The sequence below is a fragment of the Poecilia mexicana genome, unplaced genomic scaffold (assembly GCF_051168715.1).
Source record: "Poecilia mexicana isolate PSO_F unplaced genomic scaffold, ASM5116871v1 scaffold_6, whole genome shotgun sequence".
NCBI lineage: Eukaryota > Metazoa > Chordata > Actinopteri > Cyprinodontiformes > Poeciliidae > Poecilia > Poecilia mexicana.
The window spans coordinates 12,541,572-12,560,661 of record NW_028263375.1 but is presented as its reverse complement, the minus strand read 5'-3'; the positions used below and the strand labels follow the sequence as shown (position 1 = coordinate 12,560,661).

The 19,090-nt window shown below is 39.8% G+C and overlaps 1 protein-coding gene across 1 annotated transcript in view; it reads right to left on the bottom strand.

Annotated features, from left to right (window-relative positions):
* Positions 1–19,090, bottom strand: part of tln2b (talin 2b) — a 101,038-nt gene that overhangs the window by 9,970 nt on the left and 71,978 nt on the right. Inside the window, exons 32-51 of the mRNA XM_015012634.2 lie at positions 18,472–18,561; positions 18,231–18,353; positions 17,523–17,666; positions 16,394–16,579; positions 16,105–16,245; positions 15,313–15,494; positions 13,488–13,620; positions 13,275–13,376; positions 12,964–13,134; positions 12,558–12,704; positions 11,083–11,184; positions 10,780–10,899; positions 10,022–10,168; positions 7,019–7,185; positions 6,677–6,860; positions 6,204–6,329; positions 3,971–4,087; positions 3,312–3,497; positions 2,096–2,203; positions 1,189–1,294 (exon numbers count right to left, since the gene is read on the bottom strand). Coding sequence (XP_014868120.2) covers positions 1,189–1,294; positions 2,096–2,203; positions 3,312–3,497; positions 3,971–4,087; positions 6,204–6,329; positions 6,677–6,860; positions 7,019–7,185; positions 10,022–10,168; positions 10,780–10,899; positions 11,083–11,184; positions 12,558–12,704; positions 12,964–13,134; positions 13,275–13,376; positions 13,488–13,620; positions 15,313–15,494; positions 16,105–16,245; positions 16,394–16,579; positions 17,523–17,666; positions 18,231–18,353; positions 18,472–18,561 — 2,782 coding nt within the window. The remainder of the gene's footprint in view (positions 1–1,188; positions 1,295–2,095; positions 2,204–3,311; positions 3,498–3,970; positions 4,088–6,203; positions 6,330–6,676; positions 6,861–7,018; positions 7,186–10,021; positions 10,169–10,779; positions 10,900–11,082; positions 11,185–12,557; positions 12,705–12,963; positions 13,135–13,274; positions 13,377–13,487; positions 13,621–15,312; positions 15,495–16,104; positions 16,246–16,393; positions 16,580–17,522; positions 17,667–18,230; positions 18,354–18,471; positions 18,562–19,090) is intronic.

Here is a 19,090-nt window from a genome sequence, read left to right as displayed (position 1 = left end):
GTGTGTCAGGCTGTTCTCTGAAATCTAATTCTCACCCAAACACAATCTATTAGCCCTGTCAGATGCAGTACTGCGGCATGCAGAGACACTGCTGTAACCATCCTACACAGCTTCATTTGAAGAAATTTGAATGGCGATTACACTGAGCTACAATTTCAAAATTCTGAACTGAGTTTTGGGGAGCCATCTGTATTAGAGATGCTGACAGGTTTGGTGGCTTGACTCACTAGTGCAACAGTGTTGCTCATGAGCAGGAGGATTAGGGCTCCTTCCACTAATCTTCGACATCTTCGCAATCCTGTCGGGGATTTTTACATTTCGTCGAACTGCGTTGGCTCCTACCGGTACCCTGGCTTGCTTAATGTTGTCTACAAATCCAGCTCAATCGGTTTCCCTCTACTCCAAAATAATGTGTCATAGTAGTAATGAAATTAAAATTTATGACAGGTACAGCACCAAGACACACTCATTGGCACCCCTGTTAAAAATGTGCCAAAGCATAAATACGTAAAACAAAAAAAACAAAAAATAAATATATATATATATATATATACTACTGAATCACACGCTATAAAAATAGAACACTTTCACCTTTAGTTCAGCTTTCTTGGAGTCAGAGGGTTGTACAATATTTTCACAGCAGGGATAATAGTAGCTGTGACACTTTTTTGGGGGTAAAAAAACTATTTCTTAACATGAATTTTATTGAGATACATATCATGGATTTTTTACGGGTCTATACTACTGCAATAAAAGATTAACTTACTCTAAGACCTTTAGCATATTTACGAGGGTGTCTATAAAAGTGGCAGCCCTGGAATTTTTTTGTTGATGACAAAGCATCCAGGCTCAGACACAGATTATTAGAAAACTCTTGTGCTCTCTAAATGTGTTGAGAACGGTCTGCTTGTAATTCTCATCTCTGTTTCTACTGATGTCATAAAAATATAAAATATATACTGAGTACTCTGGACTGCATGGAGGCTTGTTGCCGTTATTAGCAAACATAATAATTTTCATAGGTTCCTTAAACCCTTGAATGCTTCTGCTGCATCCTCCAATAAATGATGCATCAGGCAGAATGGGGGCATTAGTGACTAAATGGCACTGAGCTACACTCAGTGACTCAGAGTGTTTGATCAGCAAAGTGAGTGGGTGCATACGTATGTGTGTGTTTGTGGATGTCACCTTTCATGGCCTCGGCTGTCTGGACAAGCTCCGTCACACAGGCTGCCACATGCTTTGAATGCATGGCCAGCTGCTGCTTCTGCTCTGGCATCGGTCTCTGCAAGACCTGAAAACACAAGAGCACATCCTTGTAAAGTGCATAAACACGAGAACGAGAGGTCGGCTGGAGTTATGCTCCCAGATTATGACAGGGATTACAAAAAAAACAAAAGAAAAAAAACCAAAAAAAAAAAAACCTGTTCATGTCAACTAAACTTTTTAGGTTCATAAAAGAAATAATTCAAACATTTTGATTTGGGTTTTTGAAGTTTGGCTGAGCAAAACATTTTATTTAATTGTATGCTCTTAATTACAATGCATTCTATATATTACCCAGGTAATGTACATGAACTGGAACTGGCACACAAGCTGGCATGTAACGACCAGTCCAACAGGAAAGATATAATACTGGAAAGATTATATGTTTTGTCTTTCAGAAAGTTTGTAATGATAAATGTGGTTACAAACAGATATTAAAGTGTATGGTTACAAAAATGCCTTTTTCTTAATCTTGATACCAAAATATCTTAGTCTGTTTTGAGACCTAATTACAAATGAATAGCTGTGCTAAAGTAAGAGGCTAAGTGTAAATCACTGAGAAAGGTTTTTTTTCAAAGTTTTAAAGAATTAATCTTGTACACCAGACCTGATTAATGTTGCAATAAAAGATTTCATCTAAAAGTAAGTTGATGTAATTTCTACAACCTTATATTTTAACTCTCATTTAAAAAACAAAAAAAACAAACAAAAAAAAACCACTGTTCTTGTTCTGAAAAATAAATGGCACAAGCCATGACCTACATAGAAGAGAATATTTCCCAAAATATTTCCTTTTCAATAAAAATGGTTTATATAAGTGTACACACACCTGCAGTACTTGTTCCAGAAGGTTGATGTATTCGGTGGTGCACTCGGTGCCGTACTGTAAGGCTTTTCCTCTCAAGTCCTCGCCCACCTCAGGATGATGTGCAGCTTGCTGTAAAGTAAGTAAAGGCTGAAAATTACATTTAATGTCACTACTTAAGGACCTAAATGCATAAAATAGGTTGGAACCTAAAGCATCAGAAGCCAGAGAAAGCACAAATTGGCAACCCACTGATTGTGGAAAGAATGGCATCGTCCCCATATGATTTCAATAAACCATTTTGGGTTTCCTTACATTTTTTTATGTTTGTTTTGAAGTTTACCTTTGAATAATTTCATTTCTGCTTTGTGCATAAATATACATCAGTTCTAAAAGAGAAAAAGTTATATGTCTGACTTATCTAATTGAAAGGTTGATATCCATGGCAAAGCAAAGATGGCTTTCATTAATAAAAAAGAAAAAAACAAATCCTAAAGTAAAAGAAAACAGTATCAGATTTTATCATTGTTATATCTAGTACAGAGTAATAAAAAAAGAACCACAATCGCAATTCTTGGAATTTGACTAAAATAAAACCATGGTTATTTGATTTCTGTTGTGGCGTGCTGACTAAACGCGTGTATACCATCTCCTGCATTCGCAAACATTATTACTTGCAAACATCTTTGTACATCTGCTCAACAGAGGTATGGTGAGAACATACACTCTGTTGGGTTGAACATGGAGACTGATGTAGTAAGTCTCAACGTGCTTATATAAGATGCTGAATACAGTCTGAAATCCTAACTTCATTATTATTTTGTCTATGACCTCTTGCAGTTCAAAATCACTTAAAATCTGTGTTGTTGGGTCAAGCTTTACAAAAAGTGAAGCTCTTGAAATCAGTCCAAAATTTTGATTCAATTGAAGGTTGAGTCTACTTAAAATTCAACCGCCACAACAATTTCTTGCTGATGTTTAAACGTGGAAAAACGCAGCCCGCGCTGCTCAATCACCCATCATCCATTTCTGTGTTCTTAAAACTGCTCAGCGGGTGACGAGTATATCCTGCTTTCTAGTCTGACTTTGAACACCGACCGAGTCACTTCCCGCAGCAGCATCCAGAAAATAAACTCGACTCGATAATATCTGCTCTCAGCAGGCTCGGGTTCGCGTGTTCCCTGCCAGCCTGGTGCTGTCTGTGTGAGGCCTGTTTTGGCAGGGTGGAGTGGATTAGCACCTTGCAGGTAGTCAGCATATCGGAGATGGCTTTGCGGCACAGGTTGGCGGTCGCGATCACGTCCTCCTGCTGAGCAGAGTTGCCTGCGGCCACGGCCTTGGCTGTGGCTACAGTGATGCCCTTTGTGTTGCGGATGAACTCCTCGGGTGATGCGGACTTGTCCGGGACGTCCTTGGACTGGAACACCTGCAATGAAGAAGAGAATCACAATACTGCGATAGGGTACGTGCTCAGAGAGAAAGCAAACACAGTTTACACAGGTATATCGTCCGGAAAATGCGTGGAAAAATGTAGGCAGCGTAATAATGTGAACTTAAGGGAGTCTCGGTAAGACTCCCTTGAGGCTAAAGGTCCTCTGATAAGGATTAGAAGCAAATTACATAAAAACAAGCTCTTGGAACCTCTTCATTTCTCACTCTGGCTGTGTCCGTTACCAAGACCCTGATAAGAGCTGTGGGAAAACCTGCAGGGGCTGAGAGAGGAGAAGGAACAGAGCTGGACTGATAATAAAGGGGGGAAAAAAGAACAAAAAGCTTCCCTGTGTTGTTCAGAATAATAGACACAGATATCCCTGACCCAGCTTTGCAGAAAGGCTGTTTCTCAATGTTTAACTCTCAACAGACCATAAAGAAGAGCCTTGGCCTGTCAGATGCACTTACTGTCAGCTCCTGCTTTATGAACTCAATGGAGGCCTCCAGTGCCCTTGTGCCACGAGTGGCTTCATCCTCCACTGCCTTCACTGTTTTTAGAAGAGAAGTCACGTTGGTCACCATGACCTGTCAGTGATGAGAGGAAAAAAAATGAGGCCTGAACTTAAACCAGAAGGCAGAGCACTTCCTCCACTGAGTCCAACAATTTCGTTATACAAAATATTTAAACTGTTCGTTTCTCTGATGATCACACTGTGAATAATCCTATTTGCTGTTAAAAATGACTAGAATTTAATCCTGTTAATATAAAAAGAAACTAATTAACCGACTTGTCGTGCCACATATTTCTGCCTGCGCCGTGCTCAGTAAACTGCAGTAAACTCTGGACTCTGGAATTTGAAAAACACGGCCGCCAGGACTTTGATGGTATCCTGTTCAGAGGTCACCATATGTTGGAGGAACTGAACCAATCTGTCAACGTGAACACATCCATGGGTGGCCCTAATTCCATTTAGATGAGAAAACTCAACTAATCCTGTTGCAACAAGCTATGTGTGCTAGATTGTTTGGCACTTACTTAAATTAGAAAAAAAAAATACATTTACAGCAGACATTCAAGAATATTTTCAAAACAGATCTTTGTTTGGATCTGTTTAGAAGCACCTGAGGCTCTGTTGCAAGAAGACTCTTAATTGATTGGACCCTTATGTAAGTGCTCAGCAAGCTTTGTTGTTCAATAGTCCATGGGCATTTTTCAGGCAACTGGGACCCTCTTAGGCATGTCTTAAGATTTATAATAAAGCACATACATTTAACTGGAAATTGTGTCAGTTAGCTTAACAAAACCTGAACTTTAGATAACTGCTGTTTGATATGCAAATATATTTTTATATTACTTTGTAGGGATATTTAATTATAGAGATTGGCCCAAACAGACATGCTAGAGAAATCATTCTCGGATCAGTCATCAGGCTGCTTGACAGCAAATTGTTGCTCATTTATAAGTGTACTTCCAACAGTATTTGAGTTCATAATCATCATTGAAGCAAACCCCCAAAATCTTGCATGGGAGGATTTTTTTTAAATTGATGCACATTTTCAGGGTTTAGAAGTCAGAAAAATGTATGAACCATTGAAGGGCAATTTGTTTACAGTGACCCAATCCTTGTACATTCTAAGAAGCGATGAGCAGACATAAATACAATATACATACGGTAATTAAAAAGTGCCAACAACAGCTAAAACCAAGGCTGCAGCTATGATGTGTACGAGATGTGCATTTAAAACTAAGATACAGCAATAAAAGTAATACTTTATACAGGAGCTGCTGCAGAACTACTTAGGACCAGCATTCAAAAGTCTAATCAGAGACTTTAAATTATTTTGTTCTTTGTCAGAAGCAGAAGGCAATATTGACATACAGGTATCAGAATGGAACAAAATATAAAATACATCTTCCGTTTGGGCCCTTGTGCTTCTTCCTGACCTTTCTTTGCCATAGAAAGGACATGTCCCTCTGTATGACACCAGCAATTTTTGTGGATTAATTATGTGGTTGAGACCATTCTTGCCCCTAACAGGAGATCACATCTAGCCAACAAAAAGGTAAAAAAAAAGAGAGAAAGCTTTATGACTTTCATTGATACCCAATGACTCTTCAATCCTCCGTTGACTATTTTTGTCACACAAGTTTATGTATGACATCCATAAAATTCATAACTTTGTATTTTATTTTGTTTACTGCTAATTAACAGTGTAGTTGATGCGACGGTGGGTATTCTTTTTAGTATGGGCAACTGCCCAGGATGGCATTAGAACTGGAGTTCTTTAAAACGAAGAAAAATATGGCCTTTTATCTCTAAAGTACACAAAGACTGCTCTGCTTTATACACATTGCACTTCCAAGTCACATCTGTTAAGAGCTTCTGCAAGGCACACCGGCGTTCTCGTTCATGTTGACAAACACATACACACAATATATCAGTGACAACTCAAGTCCCACAGATATGAGAGAGAAAGCAGAGACTCTGATAAGAGCTGTCACATCTTCCTTGTAAAAAAAAAAAGAAAAAGCTCAGCGTACTGCTACCGCATGCATCAATCTACAGGTAATAATATAAAGAGGGCTTTTGCGGAATACATTTCTGCAGTCTCCTGCTATCAGCAATAGGGCTTTCTGTGAAATAAATCCACCACTTAAAGAGATGTGACAGTCATCTGTTTCAGAGCTCCGTTTCCGTACCTTGGCCGCGCTCTTCAGCTGATACATGGACGGGTCGTCAGGTGCTTTGCCAGCAGCACATTTGGTGGCACCAATGAGCTCAGCCAAAGCCTTGGCCACATCCCTCACTGCATTTATAAGAACCACCTGAGGAGATAGAGGTGGAATCAATAAAGCACAATGGTCAGAGTGTAGGCTTATCGGCTGTGCTTTGGGGAGAGGATTTAGCACTTATCGCTGCGAGCTAGTCATGATACTTCAGACTTAGTGGAAAGCAGAGACAGTGGTATGCACTCAGGGGAAAGAAGAGGCACTACCGTAGGATGAAATGGGAGTCAAAGTGAATCTAACACAGGATGCAAAATGCAAAAAAAAAAAAAAAAAAGAGCACAGTTTTATTACATGAAACCATAATGGAAAACCAGATGTGTTTGTTGTTTTTTTTTTACATGAAAAGGAGAAACCTTTATTAGTGTGCTGTGGATTTTCATCACCTGTGTCTCAGGGTCATCGGATCCCATGCTGGTCGCCCCCAGTTTGACAACCTCGGTAAGCTGAGTGATGGTCTTGGCTGAGGAGTGTGCAGCCTGAGCCAGCTTCTCCTGGGTGGACGCGGCTCCCGCCACCAGCAGCTTGGTGTCCTCCACCAGCGTCTTGGCCGTCTTCAGGATGCTTTCCCTGAGGGACGCGACACATTGTGTGACAATCTGTCGTAATGAAGCACCACCAACATAAAACAAAGCAGAGTGTCTCTCTCAACAGTCGTAGCATCTTTTTTTTTTTCTTTATTCAAGCCCGGTTTCTCAATGGCTGTTTAGAGTGGAGGTCAGAGGCACCTGTGATCAGCAAATGACTCTTCGTTCTCCGGGTTCAGAGTTCCAGCTGAGGCGAACATGATTGTGGTGTCCAGGTCAGCGATAATTCCTGACACAGCACTGGCTGCTGTGATGCAGGCCTGGGTGCCTTTGTTTCCTGCTTGAAGTGCTGATAGCACCAAGGACACCTGAAGCACGTGAAACAGCACACAAAAACAACATCTGAAATGTTTTATTTAGAGTTGGAAAGACAACTAGACCTACAACTAGATCACATTCCAGCAGCCCTAGTAAAGATGAGGTTCCTGGAGTGGATGTGGCCTCTCAGCTACCCTTAAATTTAAGGAGATTGGGGGGAGAATGTCATGTTAAACAGACTTTTGAGACTTTTCTTTTGAGTGTTATAATGTTGCTTTGATCCTTTCATGCATGTTTGAGAAATACTTGAATTTCTCATTCAAGGGTGCCTAGATGCTTGGTCTCACAAAGCACAGCCTATTTCCACAAGGTTCCTCTTTGGAGCTACAGGGGTCCATCCTGGGGCCCCTCTCATTTAATATTTACATGCTCCTGCTAGCTTAGATTGTAACAAGTAGTGATTAATTACCATAACTATGGGTTTCATCCTGGGAAACTGGTGACACTGCGATGTCACCAATTGACAATGAACCAATTCAAGCTCTCAGCAGATGCATAGACCAGATTACTATGTAAGTATGCCACAACGTTCTCCAGCTGAATAGAAATAAAACTTAAGTTACTGTTTTTGGACCTAAAGAGGAACAATCGAGATTCAGCACAAAGTTATAGCTATTTCAGCTAGAAACTAATCAGGCATGAAATCTGTGCGTAGTGATGGAGTTAGACAGACCTGAACTTTCAGTGACACATAAAGCCAATTACAAAGTCGGCCTTTTATCACTTGGCGAACATTTTCAAGATTAAAGATTTAATATCTCAACAAAACCTCATAAATGTGTTTATCTTTATAAAATAAAAAAATAGAGCCCATGAGTTCTAAAGTCCTTTTATTGGCTCAGTCAGAGAATAGACTTTAAAATATGTTTCTTAGTTTGTGGTTTACATTGCATTTACCAATTTATGCCAGCAGGTGGCGCAGCCTAACATAACAAACAACTAAAATGCTTGCTATACTACAACCAGACTGGTGATGTATCCAGGGCGTACCCGAACTCTTGCCAAATAACTGCTGGAGATAGACACCATCTCCCCCGCGACCCTACAAAGATAAGCGTGTATAGCCAATGGATGGGTGGATGATGATTAATTCCTTGTAAGACAAAAAAAAAAAACAAAAAAAAAAACAGCCATTGCAAATGTATTCAAAGAAGGAAAACCCCCTCAGTGTCTGTTTTTATACATGTTTCAGGAATTAGAGTCTTCAGGACATTTAATTTGTGTTGTGACTTCACCTGCACTGAAACTGTAGTAAATGACTGTTACTGGTTCAGAAGAATAGCTATCGGGCAACTACTGCAGAAAGCAATTTGCATAATCCTAGATTTCAATATAGCTTACTATATATAAAAAAAACAAAACAAAACAAAACAAACAAAAACAGCTGTACCAGTCTTTAAACACCACAGCTGTAGTTATAATGAATGCTAATTAGCTTTTTAGGCTTAATCAATGTCAAACATGTCAAATATGCCACAATATATTAAACACACCTTCTTATTGGTAACAACTAGATTGACAAAAAAAAGTCAATTTTCAACAATCGTGTTACATATCTGCACATGAAGACACAGCATACAGTGGAATCTTATAAAAACAGGTTGGTGTGACATGACAAATCAGACAGTGATAAATCATTTCAGAAAGCAAATGATGAAGCCATATTTAGATTCAGTTTCAGCATTACTCTATTTTCATAGGAGTCTATCATCCTTCCAGATATTTGTTTTGCTCACGCTGTTGCTCAAAGTTTCTGCAAATATATCAAGCTGTGAGAATATCTCTTGTCCATAAGCTTTAGTTAGCCCATAGATTTTTCTGTGCGATTTTAATTCTAAACTTTAGCTTTGAATTTTCTTCAGATAAAATTGTTTTTCTTTTTCCTTACATCTGTTTTGACTTATAGTAAAGCTGAAAAATAACATCTACCTTCCTCTTTACTTGTCTTACAAACACCTGAGGATTTTGAGTTAAAGCTCATGGGTTTCATGATATCCTTTTTTCTTAAGAATTTGCGGAATGCTAGTGGCCTTCAAAGTGATGAACTCAAGTAAAAGAACAGCAGAGATAAGATGTGAAGATATGCAGTATATGACCTGGGGTCATAAACTAAATCTGGGGCATTTGCTTAGAGGGCCTTAGCTTCCATATATGCTGTGTCTGCTCTACCGTTAGCCATGAAGATGACCATCCTCTTGAGTCATTGTAACCTCTCTGCGAACTATGGGTTTAGTTCAGGGGTGGTCAACTCCAGTCTTCAAGAGCCAGTTTGAAATAACTTTTACATGGATGCCAGTTCAAACATATCAGGTTAAAGTGATCGGCCAGGCCTCTGCAGAATTTGATGGCATGCTGAGGAGGTAATCGAGTCATTTGATTCAGGCTTGTTGGAGTAGAGATGTTTATAAAATTTTCAGGACTGATGAAGCCAATTCCAGGTTAATCCTGTGTTTTATAACCATTGATTATAAAGAATGAAATGGCATGTGATTTCCAAGAACACCCGAACTGCATTAAGAAGAATTTTTTTTATATTTTTTCTTAAAATAATTTTCACAGAAATTTCACAGGAAACATGTTACAATATAGCTAGAAAAAGTTTATAAATTTTTCCACAAAGTCAGTTATTTTTATATCATAACAACTGAGTTTAAGATGTGTAGACCTTTAAAATTCACTGTTTATAGAAAAAATGAGAGATTGATGGGGATTTAACATGCTCAGACTTTTAGAAAATATAATTTGAAATTATAACAAAAGCATAAGAAAAAAAAAAAGAACAAGGAATGGCTTCCTTTACCAGTTTCTGACCTTATTGCTGCTTACCTTCTCTGTGACTGCCCGGGCACACTCAATGAGTTCCCTCTTGGAGAAGCTGTCAGTGGGGCTGAGCTGCAGAGCTCCAGCCTTCTGGACCAGATAGATACATCCATGGCCCAGTTCTTGCACCCGTGTCTTAATCTGGAAAGCAACCTGAAAGCACAAAGCGGCTTGTGTTCACACAGCATTGGTCTTCTTGTTTTGAGTCATGCTCGAAAAATAACAATCACCCTTCAAGCTAGGATCTCTTACTGAGAGGTGCGAAATGAAACATTTCAAGCACCTTCAAAGAGGAAACGCTGGCACTGCACCTTTAATTTCCTGACTGCAATTCATGGGTGGGTGGTACTTCATTACAAGCATCACTATAGGCTTTTAGAGCGGCCTGTCACTATGACAACCAACAGGGTTTCAAGCAGCTTGTTATATACAAGATACGATAAGAGCTGCTGTGCTAATTAGTGGTATATTTGCACACAGCCATCCTCAGGATAAATCAGAAAAGATTTAAGAGAGCAGCAAGTGGGTGCTGCGAGGGGATGAATGCTGAGGGGACATTTTTTTTTCTTCTGTTTGATCTCCTGTTGTTGGTGAAGTTTGTGAAGGATATCTAAGAATAGAAAGCACTTGCGCTGATCAGAGTGTGAGGAATCCATTAAAATTAATTAAAAATGCAGACATTTCAGTGTCACAGCCACATAAAAAGACTAAAGTATGTAATATTTCCTCACGTATCCTTTTAAAGACGGTAGCGGGGAGCTCACCTCCTCTGGCTCTGCAGTAGCAGCAGCGAGGCGCCCTTGGTGTCCGAGCTGCGCATAGTCCACAGTCACCTGAGAGGCAAGGCCACCGAGCTCCTCAGGACAGGTCACAGACTTGGTCATCTGGTTAAAGCAGGATTAAACATATTTTCACCATAAACATAATAATGTTTTCTCAGACACCGTGAGCAAACACTAACTGAAGTAAAAGTCTTTGTTTCTGTGCACAATCTTGCCGAATAAAGCTGATTCCAATGTCTATTGACTGTAGCTCTACACAGTTAAATGCTTTTGTATTGCAATCACCATTTCTTGTGCCGTGATGGCGATGGCCTTGGAGAACTTCACCATGGTCGTCTGGTAGTCCACAAACGATCCCTCGGGTTCAGGAGGAGTTCCTTCATCAAGCTGTTAGGATCAAGAATCCATTTAGATATCCTGCTTATTTTCATTCCAGGAACTCTTACATATGTGAGAACTTGAAGGGTGGGCTGGCAAGATGGGCTGTTTAAATATTTTATTATTTGGAAAACATTTCAGGAGAATGTCACGTGCACCGCTGGAAATGTCATTAATAAATAGTTTGTTAACTATGCAAGTCTCCCTCTGAAAAGTGGAAAGCAGCAAACGTTTCAGATTGTTTATAAATAAATAAAATGCAGCTGAAAGATAAGATCACAGACAGCAGTCATTTTACAGTTTCTTATTAAATACAGCTTTTACAAGAAAACAAATCAAGAGGTAAATATCTGATCCAGGCCTATGCGGACGTGCGGATCATTATCAATTATTAACCCCATTGTCAACATGTTGACGTCCCTGCAGGATGAATGTTAGCTCACATCACCAGGGGATTCAAATCTGGATCGTAATGATAATTGCTAACAAAGACCACCACCTCAGAACACTTCCCACGAAATTATTTATCCGGGGTAAACGTCAGTCATCATTCTGACAAATTAGAAACTGACTGTTGAAACATCACACTGGACCTCGAGCATCTTGGATTCTCTGCATGTCTATTCTCCTCCAGACTCCAGGATTTCTGAATGAAATGCATTTCATTAAATTCTAATTGACCTAAAGCTCTGATTCCAATTCATGCCTTATGAATTACCCCCAAACATTGACTACACTCTGCTTCATTTATCTCTGTTGCTTGTGTGTCATTTTCCAGCACAGCTTTACCTTCCACTCAACTTTCCATTAATACACATGGACAACGTCCTCAGTCACTGACACCTTCCACAAGGATGGGAAGACACAAATGGTCATTGCTAAGGAAGGTGGATATTAACAATGTGCTGGAAAACTGCCAAGTGTCCAGGTCATGACATGATCATAAAACAACATAGCTGTATTAAAATACACTTTTACAAATTGGTATTATGTAATATTTTAATTCTCTGAGAAACATAAATTTGGGTTTTTATAAGCTGTAAACCACATTCATCAAAATGAACAGAAATAGACTTTTTCAAATCACTTTATGTATAAAGCATCTTCCACTGAATTTGAATCCAATGAAATAAAAAAAAATAAATAAATAAATTTCAATGATACTCTAATTTATTGAGATGTGCCTGTAAATATAGTTGAGATTAATCAAATGGGCAACCTAAGCCTGGCTGTCAATAACTTTATTTAGGCTATATTTTGTCAAGATCTTCATAGTACAAAAGCCAAATTTTAGGGACTGAATAAAGACAGCGACTTGGCCCACTTCAAGTAGACAAATGAAATAGAAGTGCACAGTTGGAACAAAAGACGCCCTTACTCACCCTGCCAATGGACTCAGCAATGGACTCCACCATGCCCCCGACCATGCCAACCTCGCTTGCTGCCTCGTTCAAAGTCACCATGATGTCGTCCACGGCCTCCTTCATCAGCTGTGCAGCCTCAGAGATGGCATCATGAGTGTGGGATGCCTGGGGAGGGAAAGACTGATCAGGATTGCTTGTCTTAGTTGTTCCAAACTAACTATTCTGTGTTGTACTCTGGCTGGTGTCTTACTACAGAATATTTAAAATGCAAGGCCGCACTATATCTAATTATTAAATGCAGTGCATCGAAATATTTTAAGTAAAATGAATCTTAAATTATCTAATTGGAATTTCATTAACTATACAGTCTTCATCTGAAATGCACATCATTTACAGTAAAAGAGTATTAGAAGCAACTGTGCACCTTTGGGTTTCCTCCGCCTTCTTTGGCAGCATAGAGCATCTGAAGGGCAGACTCGGACAGCGTTTTGGTTTGATCCAGGATGGTCATCTGCTGTTGGTGGTCTTGCAGTTTCGAGACTAAGCCCACTGATGCCACAATGAGTGGATCAAAGTAACCAGCCAGCTGAGACACCTGCAAGAATGTGTTTAAGAGATATGTGAGAAAAGAAAAGGATTGAAGAACAAAAATAGAAGAAAGAAAAAAAGCGGCTATAATGGGCTTTTGTTCTGAATCCAAAGGGGATGAAGAGCTACACGGTCAGACAAGAGCACCTTGTGTCCCAGTTGGGCGGCTTCGCCTCGGGCTGCTGTGGAGACAGGATCAATCAGATGACCGATCTCCTGCACAGAGGATGTCAGCTGCTCCTGGAGTGCCTGTTGAGTCACACCAGCAGATAATTACAGCTGAAGCTACAACAGAAAAGCTAACAGATCCCCAGTTATTTCTTTTAAACAGGGCACAGCTGATGGGATATGTGCACTCACCTCCATGGAGATATCATCTCTGCAGGGCAGTGTCTGCCCAACTGCAGCCAGGGAGGCTTGCTCAATATCTCGGATACATTTATTGATGTTATCAATGGAGTAATCACACTCCCTCTGCCCTGGAGCCTTGTCCCTGTCACCAGGAATATGGAAATATATATGCAAAAGATTTATATGCCTTTGATAAAAAAATGACAAAGTAAAAAAGTAAAAGCTGGCTGCAAAAAAAAAAAAAGTGTTTATACCTTTTGGACCTTTTTGACATATTGTTACAGTAGAACCACAAATTCTATGCATGTTGTTAGGATTACATATGATGAAACCAACCCAAACTGGTTCAGAACATGCTTTTCATTTTTCCACAAATACACTTTAAAGTGTGGTATGCATTAATATTAAACCTCCATGTTCTGATATTCATAAATAAAAGCCAGTAAACCAGTTACACTCAAAAATCTACTAACAAGTAAAAAGTGTCTAAACGTGTGTCATTTAAACTCAGCATAAATCCATATTTTTCGTGATTTGCTAGAGAACACTAGTGAACACACAGCATCATAAAGACAGAGGAACACATCAGATAGGTCAGGGTTGAAACTGAGGAGAAGTTAGCTTATAAAGCAATTAACCAGAGCCCCATGGTAATGGTGGAGCAACTGCAGAGATCTAAAGCTCAGATAGGATAGTCTGTCATCAATTATTTGTGCGGCTCACAATCCTGGCGTTTATAAATAGCTGAGAAAAGACAGTTGGTGTTTGAAGAAAAGTCCTTGGAATAGAAATTTTTGGGGGATAAGCTGTGACGGGGGGCAAAACCAACATGTGATATAAGCTGATCTTTTTGGACAAACAGTACAACATTACATGTGGGAATCATCCTGTGGAGATGCTTCCCTTTAGCCAGGACAAGGATGCTGATAAGTAGATACTTATGTGCAAGAAAGGAACAGTCAAAGCCTGAAATGGAATTCAGACTCTGTATAAAGAGTTGAAAATTAAAGTTTAGAGATGCTCTTCAACTAATCTGACTGAATTTGAGCATTTCTGACAGGAATTTTTGCAACAATTTCAATCTCTAGATCTGCCAATGTGATTTCTGCTGGTAACTGCAGAGAAATGTGTGCTCTTATTACTGAATCAGAGGAACTGAATTAAAACTATGCACTGATTTGTGTTTATCTTTTAAATAAAACTCAAAATAAAATACAATGAAATCTATGATTACACTGCAACAAAACACAAAAATCACAACATATTCTAACATTTTTGCGATACACTGTATACATTTTTTTTTTCAGGTTTGAAAAATTAATACCTGTACTCCCACAAAAGAAAAATCTACTTCCCTCCTTACATGATAGCATAAGCTTACTGATTAACCCACTTCTGTTTATTCTGTAATCAACCTTTTCCTGCCAGGAGTGGAGACAGACAGGAGTCATCACTAAGAGGTTAAGAGGCAACCAGCGTACACTCACATGTAAAACGCTTCTAAATGAAAAAGTGCCATTATTTCTCATCCTGTAACGATGTAAAATGCATTTTTTGAAATAGGTTATCATCCAGTCATCCAGATGAAGTCAACAGGATGGGTGGAGCACCACACAGGGAGATTTGTTGCAGCTACCTAACCTAGTGCAAAGCAGTTGGTATTATGGTTACTATAAATTGAGAATAGCAATTTACTGCAAACTTGAAAAGCACATCAGAAAGCACGTCCTGTGGCTTCAGAATCGGAGTGTTTTCTCCAGCTACGAGTTCATTTCTAAAATCCTTGATCCAGGATAATTGTGCAGGAACAGATGGCGAGTAGGATTCTACTAACCTGATCGATGTGATGAGACTTTTAATGGAGTCAGAAACCGTCCTGGAGTGACCTGCCAGAATGGACCATGTGGGGGGGTCTTTGGGGTTGAGGACCAGCGAGCGGGCCGTTTCTATGAGGTAAGTGGAGCTATCGAGCATGGACCGGGCCGAGCGCACTATAGGCTCCTGTGCCACCGAGCCCTGGAGACATGAAAGGATTTGTGTGAGTGAATCAACAGCCCAGGTTGAACAGCCAGCAGCCAGCCATGTTGCTCCGACAGAGGTGTTAATATTCTCTGACTACCTTGGAGAGATCAAACGTGCAATCAAATGGAGGGATGAGATTAGAAAGGCAGCTTTACACAGACGTAGAGACTAACACCTTTAGTCTTTATGATACGAGCCAAAACCTCCCTTGACAATTAGATTAACAAGCTGAAGATTATAGCAGCTGTAGTGAGAGCAAGTGCTGTTAAACACTGCCCTCCAACAGATTACAGCCATAAAGCGTTTAGAGCACCATGCACGCACTGTGCTGCTAAGATGGAAAACCAAAATCCATCTTGGATCTTATTTTGACAGCGAAAGAGAAAGAAAGACAAAACGTAATCTCTGGTTAAATTCTCTACTTTTGTTAAGAGCTGCCTCATAGGAAGACAGTCCTCACTAAATACACAATACTAAACAAATAAAGAATTTCATAAGAGATATTCCTTCATTTCTATTTGGTTTTCTCATTTGCATGTATAATCATTAAAACAACATCATGAAGAATGGTCCATTGCAAGGGATCATTACAATGCATGGATACCTCATTACTGATCTGAGCTGGGATGCTTGCAAACTCAGGGTTGTTAGCAAAGGTTGACAGGTTTTCTACAGCCTCAAGGAGTGGAGCTGTGGCAACACGGCACCTATTTCTATTGTCCTCCGAAAAATCACCGTCTAATGCCTGTAAAGAGAAAACGTTGCATGAAAACACGTCTGCCTACTTTGGTCTTGTAATTGAAAGTAGTTGAAGTATACATACACATCTGCACCATCTCCTTTGACCAACCACAGACAGACAAAAAATAATCTGTAACAAATTTACACTCAACGTTTTGATCGGTTGGGGAGTTGACCTTGATGGTTTTGACGAGGTTGGCTGTGGTGTTGGCCACCTCTTTGGCTGACTGGACAAATTGCCTCCTAGCCACAGGGTTGGAGGTTTTAGAAGAGGCTAGACGGCAGGCGTTACAGAGAGCTGAGGTGTGCTTGGCAACAATCGTTGCTGCAGACAGGACCTTGTGGACAGATAAACGGCAAACGTCAAATAAGTCTAGAAATGTAGGTAACTCCAGGATATGAAAATGCATTCACAACATGCCAACAATAACTTCAAATCACATGAGGTTTGTGGTGTACCCATCACCCACTAAAACTACCAAATTGTGTTCCTATTTAAAATGTTGGTCTCATAGATATGGATACCAAATCATTATATCTTAATTAAAGGGGGAAATCCAAGTCAACTCTTAAGTTTTTGCCCCAATTCCAAGGCAAGACTAAAATCTTTAGGCCTGTGTGTAAGCAGCGCATACACAAGCATGAATGACACTGCTAAGACATTCCTCCAGTCTACGATTTGCTGTTTCTGACCAGAAGCGGTATATTACTGCAAATGGCAGTAGGATGACTGGAAGGAGCCAGAGGAGCTTGAGTTTCCACAGATTACCCGACTCAAATTCTACTGTCTGGACATAGTGACAGTTCTAACAAATATGGAAAAAAGTACATTTTTATAAAAGCTACTTTCTGCAGCTTTAATGTCCCAAACTCTTTGCTCCAACAGTCTGCCTGTTCCTGCTTAGTGTTTAACATAATGGGGTATCTGAAGGTAACACCTAACACGAGTTCTTAAAGCACACAATTACACCTCAACAACACAATCGATGTTTATTCAGTTGACCTGTCAGTTGCTTAAATGGCTGAGGGCTGTGCAAAGACAAAATGCTGCCAAGCTAGGTTGTAGAGTGGAGAGCAAAAGGCCACCACATTTCTCTGTAAAAGTAAAATGGTAAACAACGAGATAATGAATGCAATGTCTTTAGAGTGTTTTACTTTTCACAGTTAGAAAGGTTACAGTTCAGGCATTTTGTCATCCTCATTTACAAAGGCGCATAAAGCAACCGCCACATGCCAGAAAATAATTTGTGGCATCTTTCAGATTAAGATGCACCATCTTACCTGTGAGGGACTACTGGCTGGGTCCACCAGGTTCTGGCAAGCTGTCTGTATGGCTTGATGCGCTCGGGCAAACTGAATAGGATCCACTAGCCCTTCATGACCTGAGTGACTATTAGGATCGGAAACAGCTACGAGGTAAGAGGCCTAAAGGGTTGACAGAAACACAGAGAGTTAAGAGTGTGTCTGCTGAGCTACTTTTTGACTAGCAAACTGGAATGGTTATTACCGACAAATTTGACATGCGTGAGTGCAAATCCACATGCAACTTCCACGCAAATCTAAGTTTAATTCACGACATGTAATATGGAAGCTTTCGTATAGTAAAAGCTGGTGCGAACAAAAAAATTGCTCCTTTCTTGAAAAGTCAACAACATGAGGATGCTATTTTAGAGTTTTAAGGGTGGCAGACTGTAAAATCTTCAAAAAAAAAAGACCTGCCTCACACTGCATGTGTCTCATTTACTCAGTAGAAAGCTCCCCAGCAGACTCCAAATAGTATTTGAGTGTTTTCAACTCTGTCATGATGCTTTAGGTTATTTTCATGTAGCGCGGCTTTGAAAAATAAAAATAAAAAATAAATAAATTCAACGCAGTCTGGTTAGTTATTATGAAAATGTAATCGCAAACACAGTAAACAGAATAAAATCTGAAATGACAGCAGAAGCCGGGTATCACCCGGAGTGCGTTGGTGCGATGCTGTGATCTCACCTGTGCTGCAGCCTCTGTCAGCCCACACAAAGCTTTGGATGCCAAACTCACACTCTCCCCAAAGGCTAAAACATCACCTGTCTTACAGTGCTGAGAAATGCCTGCCATTGACTCTCCCAGAACCTGAGGCGCATCAAAAATAAAAAAGGAGCGGACAAATTAGATGTTAAACTGTCTGCTGCATAAAATACCTCTGACAATTAAAGTATACAGCAGTCGGAATCATTTTAAACGCCAGTACCTTTGAGTTCTCCATGACGCTTTCGATGCAGTCAAAGTAGGAGAGTTCATTTACTGGCTCGTTGGGGTTGCCTAGGAGACCTCTGACAGCCTGCGCACAGATGGAGATGTTAATAACTTGAACCAGTGTGAACACATCAATAAACATTTCTGCTATAACACCACTGTAAATCTATCAGGCAGTTAATTCAGATATTAAAATGGCCATTCAATATAAATAGCACATATTAGATGATGCTTCAAAGATAAATTGTATCAATCAGTCCCTTTAATTAAAGTTTATTGGTGTTGAAATTAATGTTCGGTTAGGTAATAGAGTAGTAACATGGGGAAGCTGAACAGGCTTCATGAGGTAAAATGCATTGGATCCTAAAGTTTAGACAGTGCAACCACTTTAACTGCTACTCTCCAGGGCCCAATGAGAGAGATCAGATACAAGAATAACAGCAACTGGAAAAGGAAATAAAAGAGATCCAAGCCCTTCAACGTAAGTTCAGGTGTGCTTATGTCCCTCCCAACAAAACCTTTACCCTGACCTCCACCCAAAAAAAGAAACACTATGTCAGTCCTACATCAACTTAATGGATAGTTGCCCCCGCCCAAAAAGAAAATATAAAAAC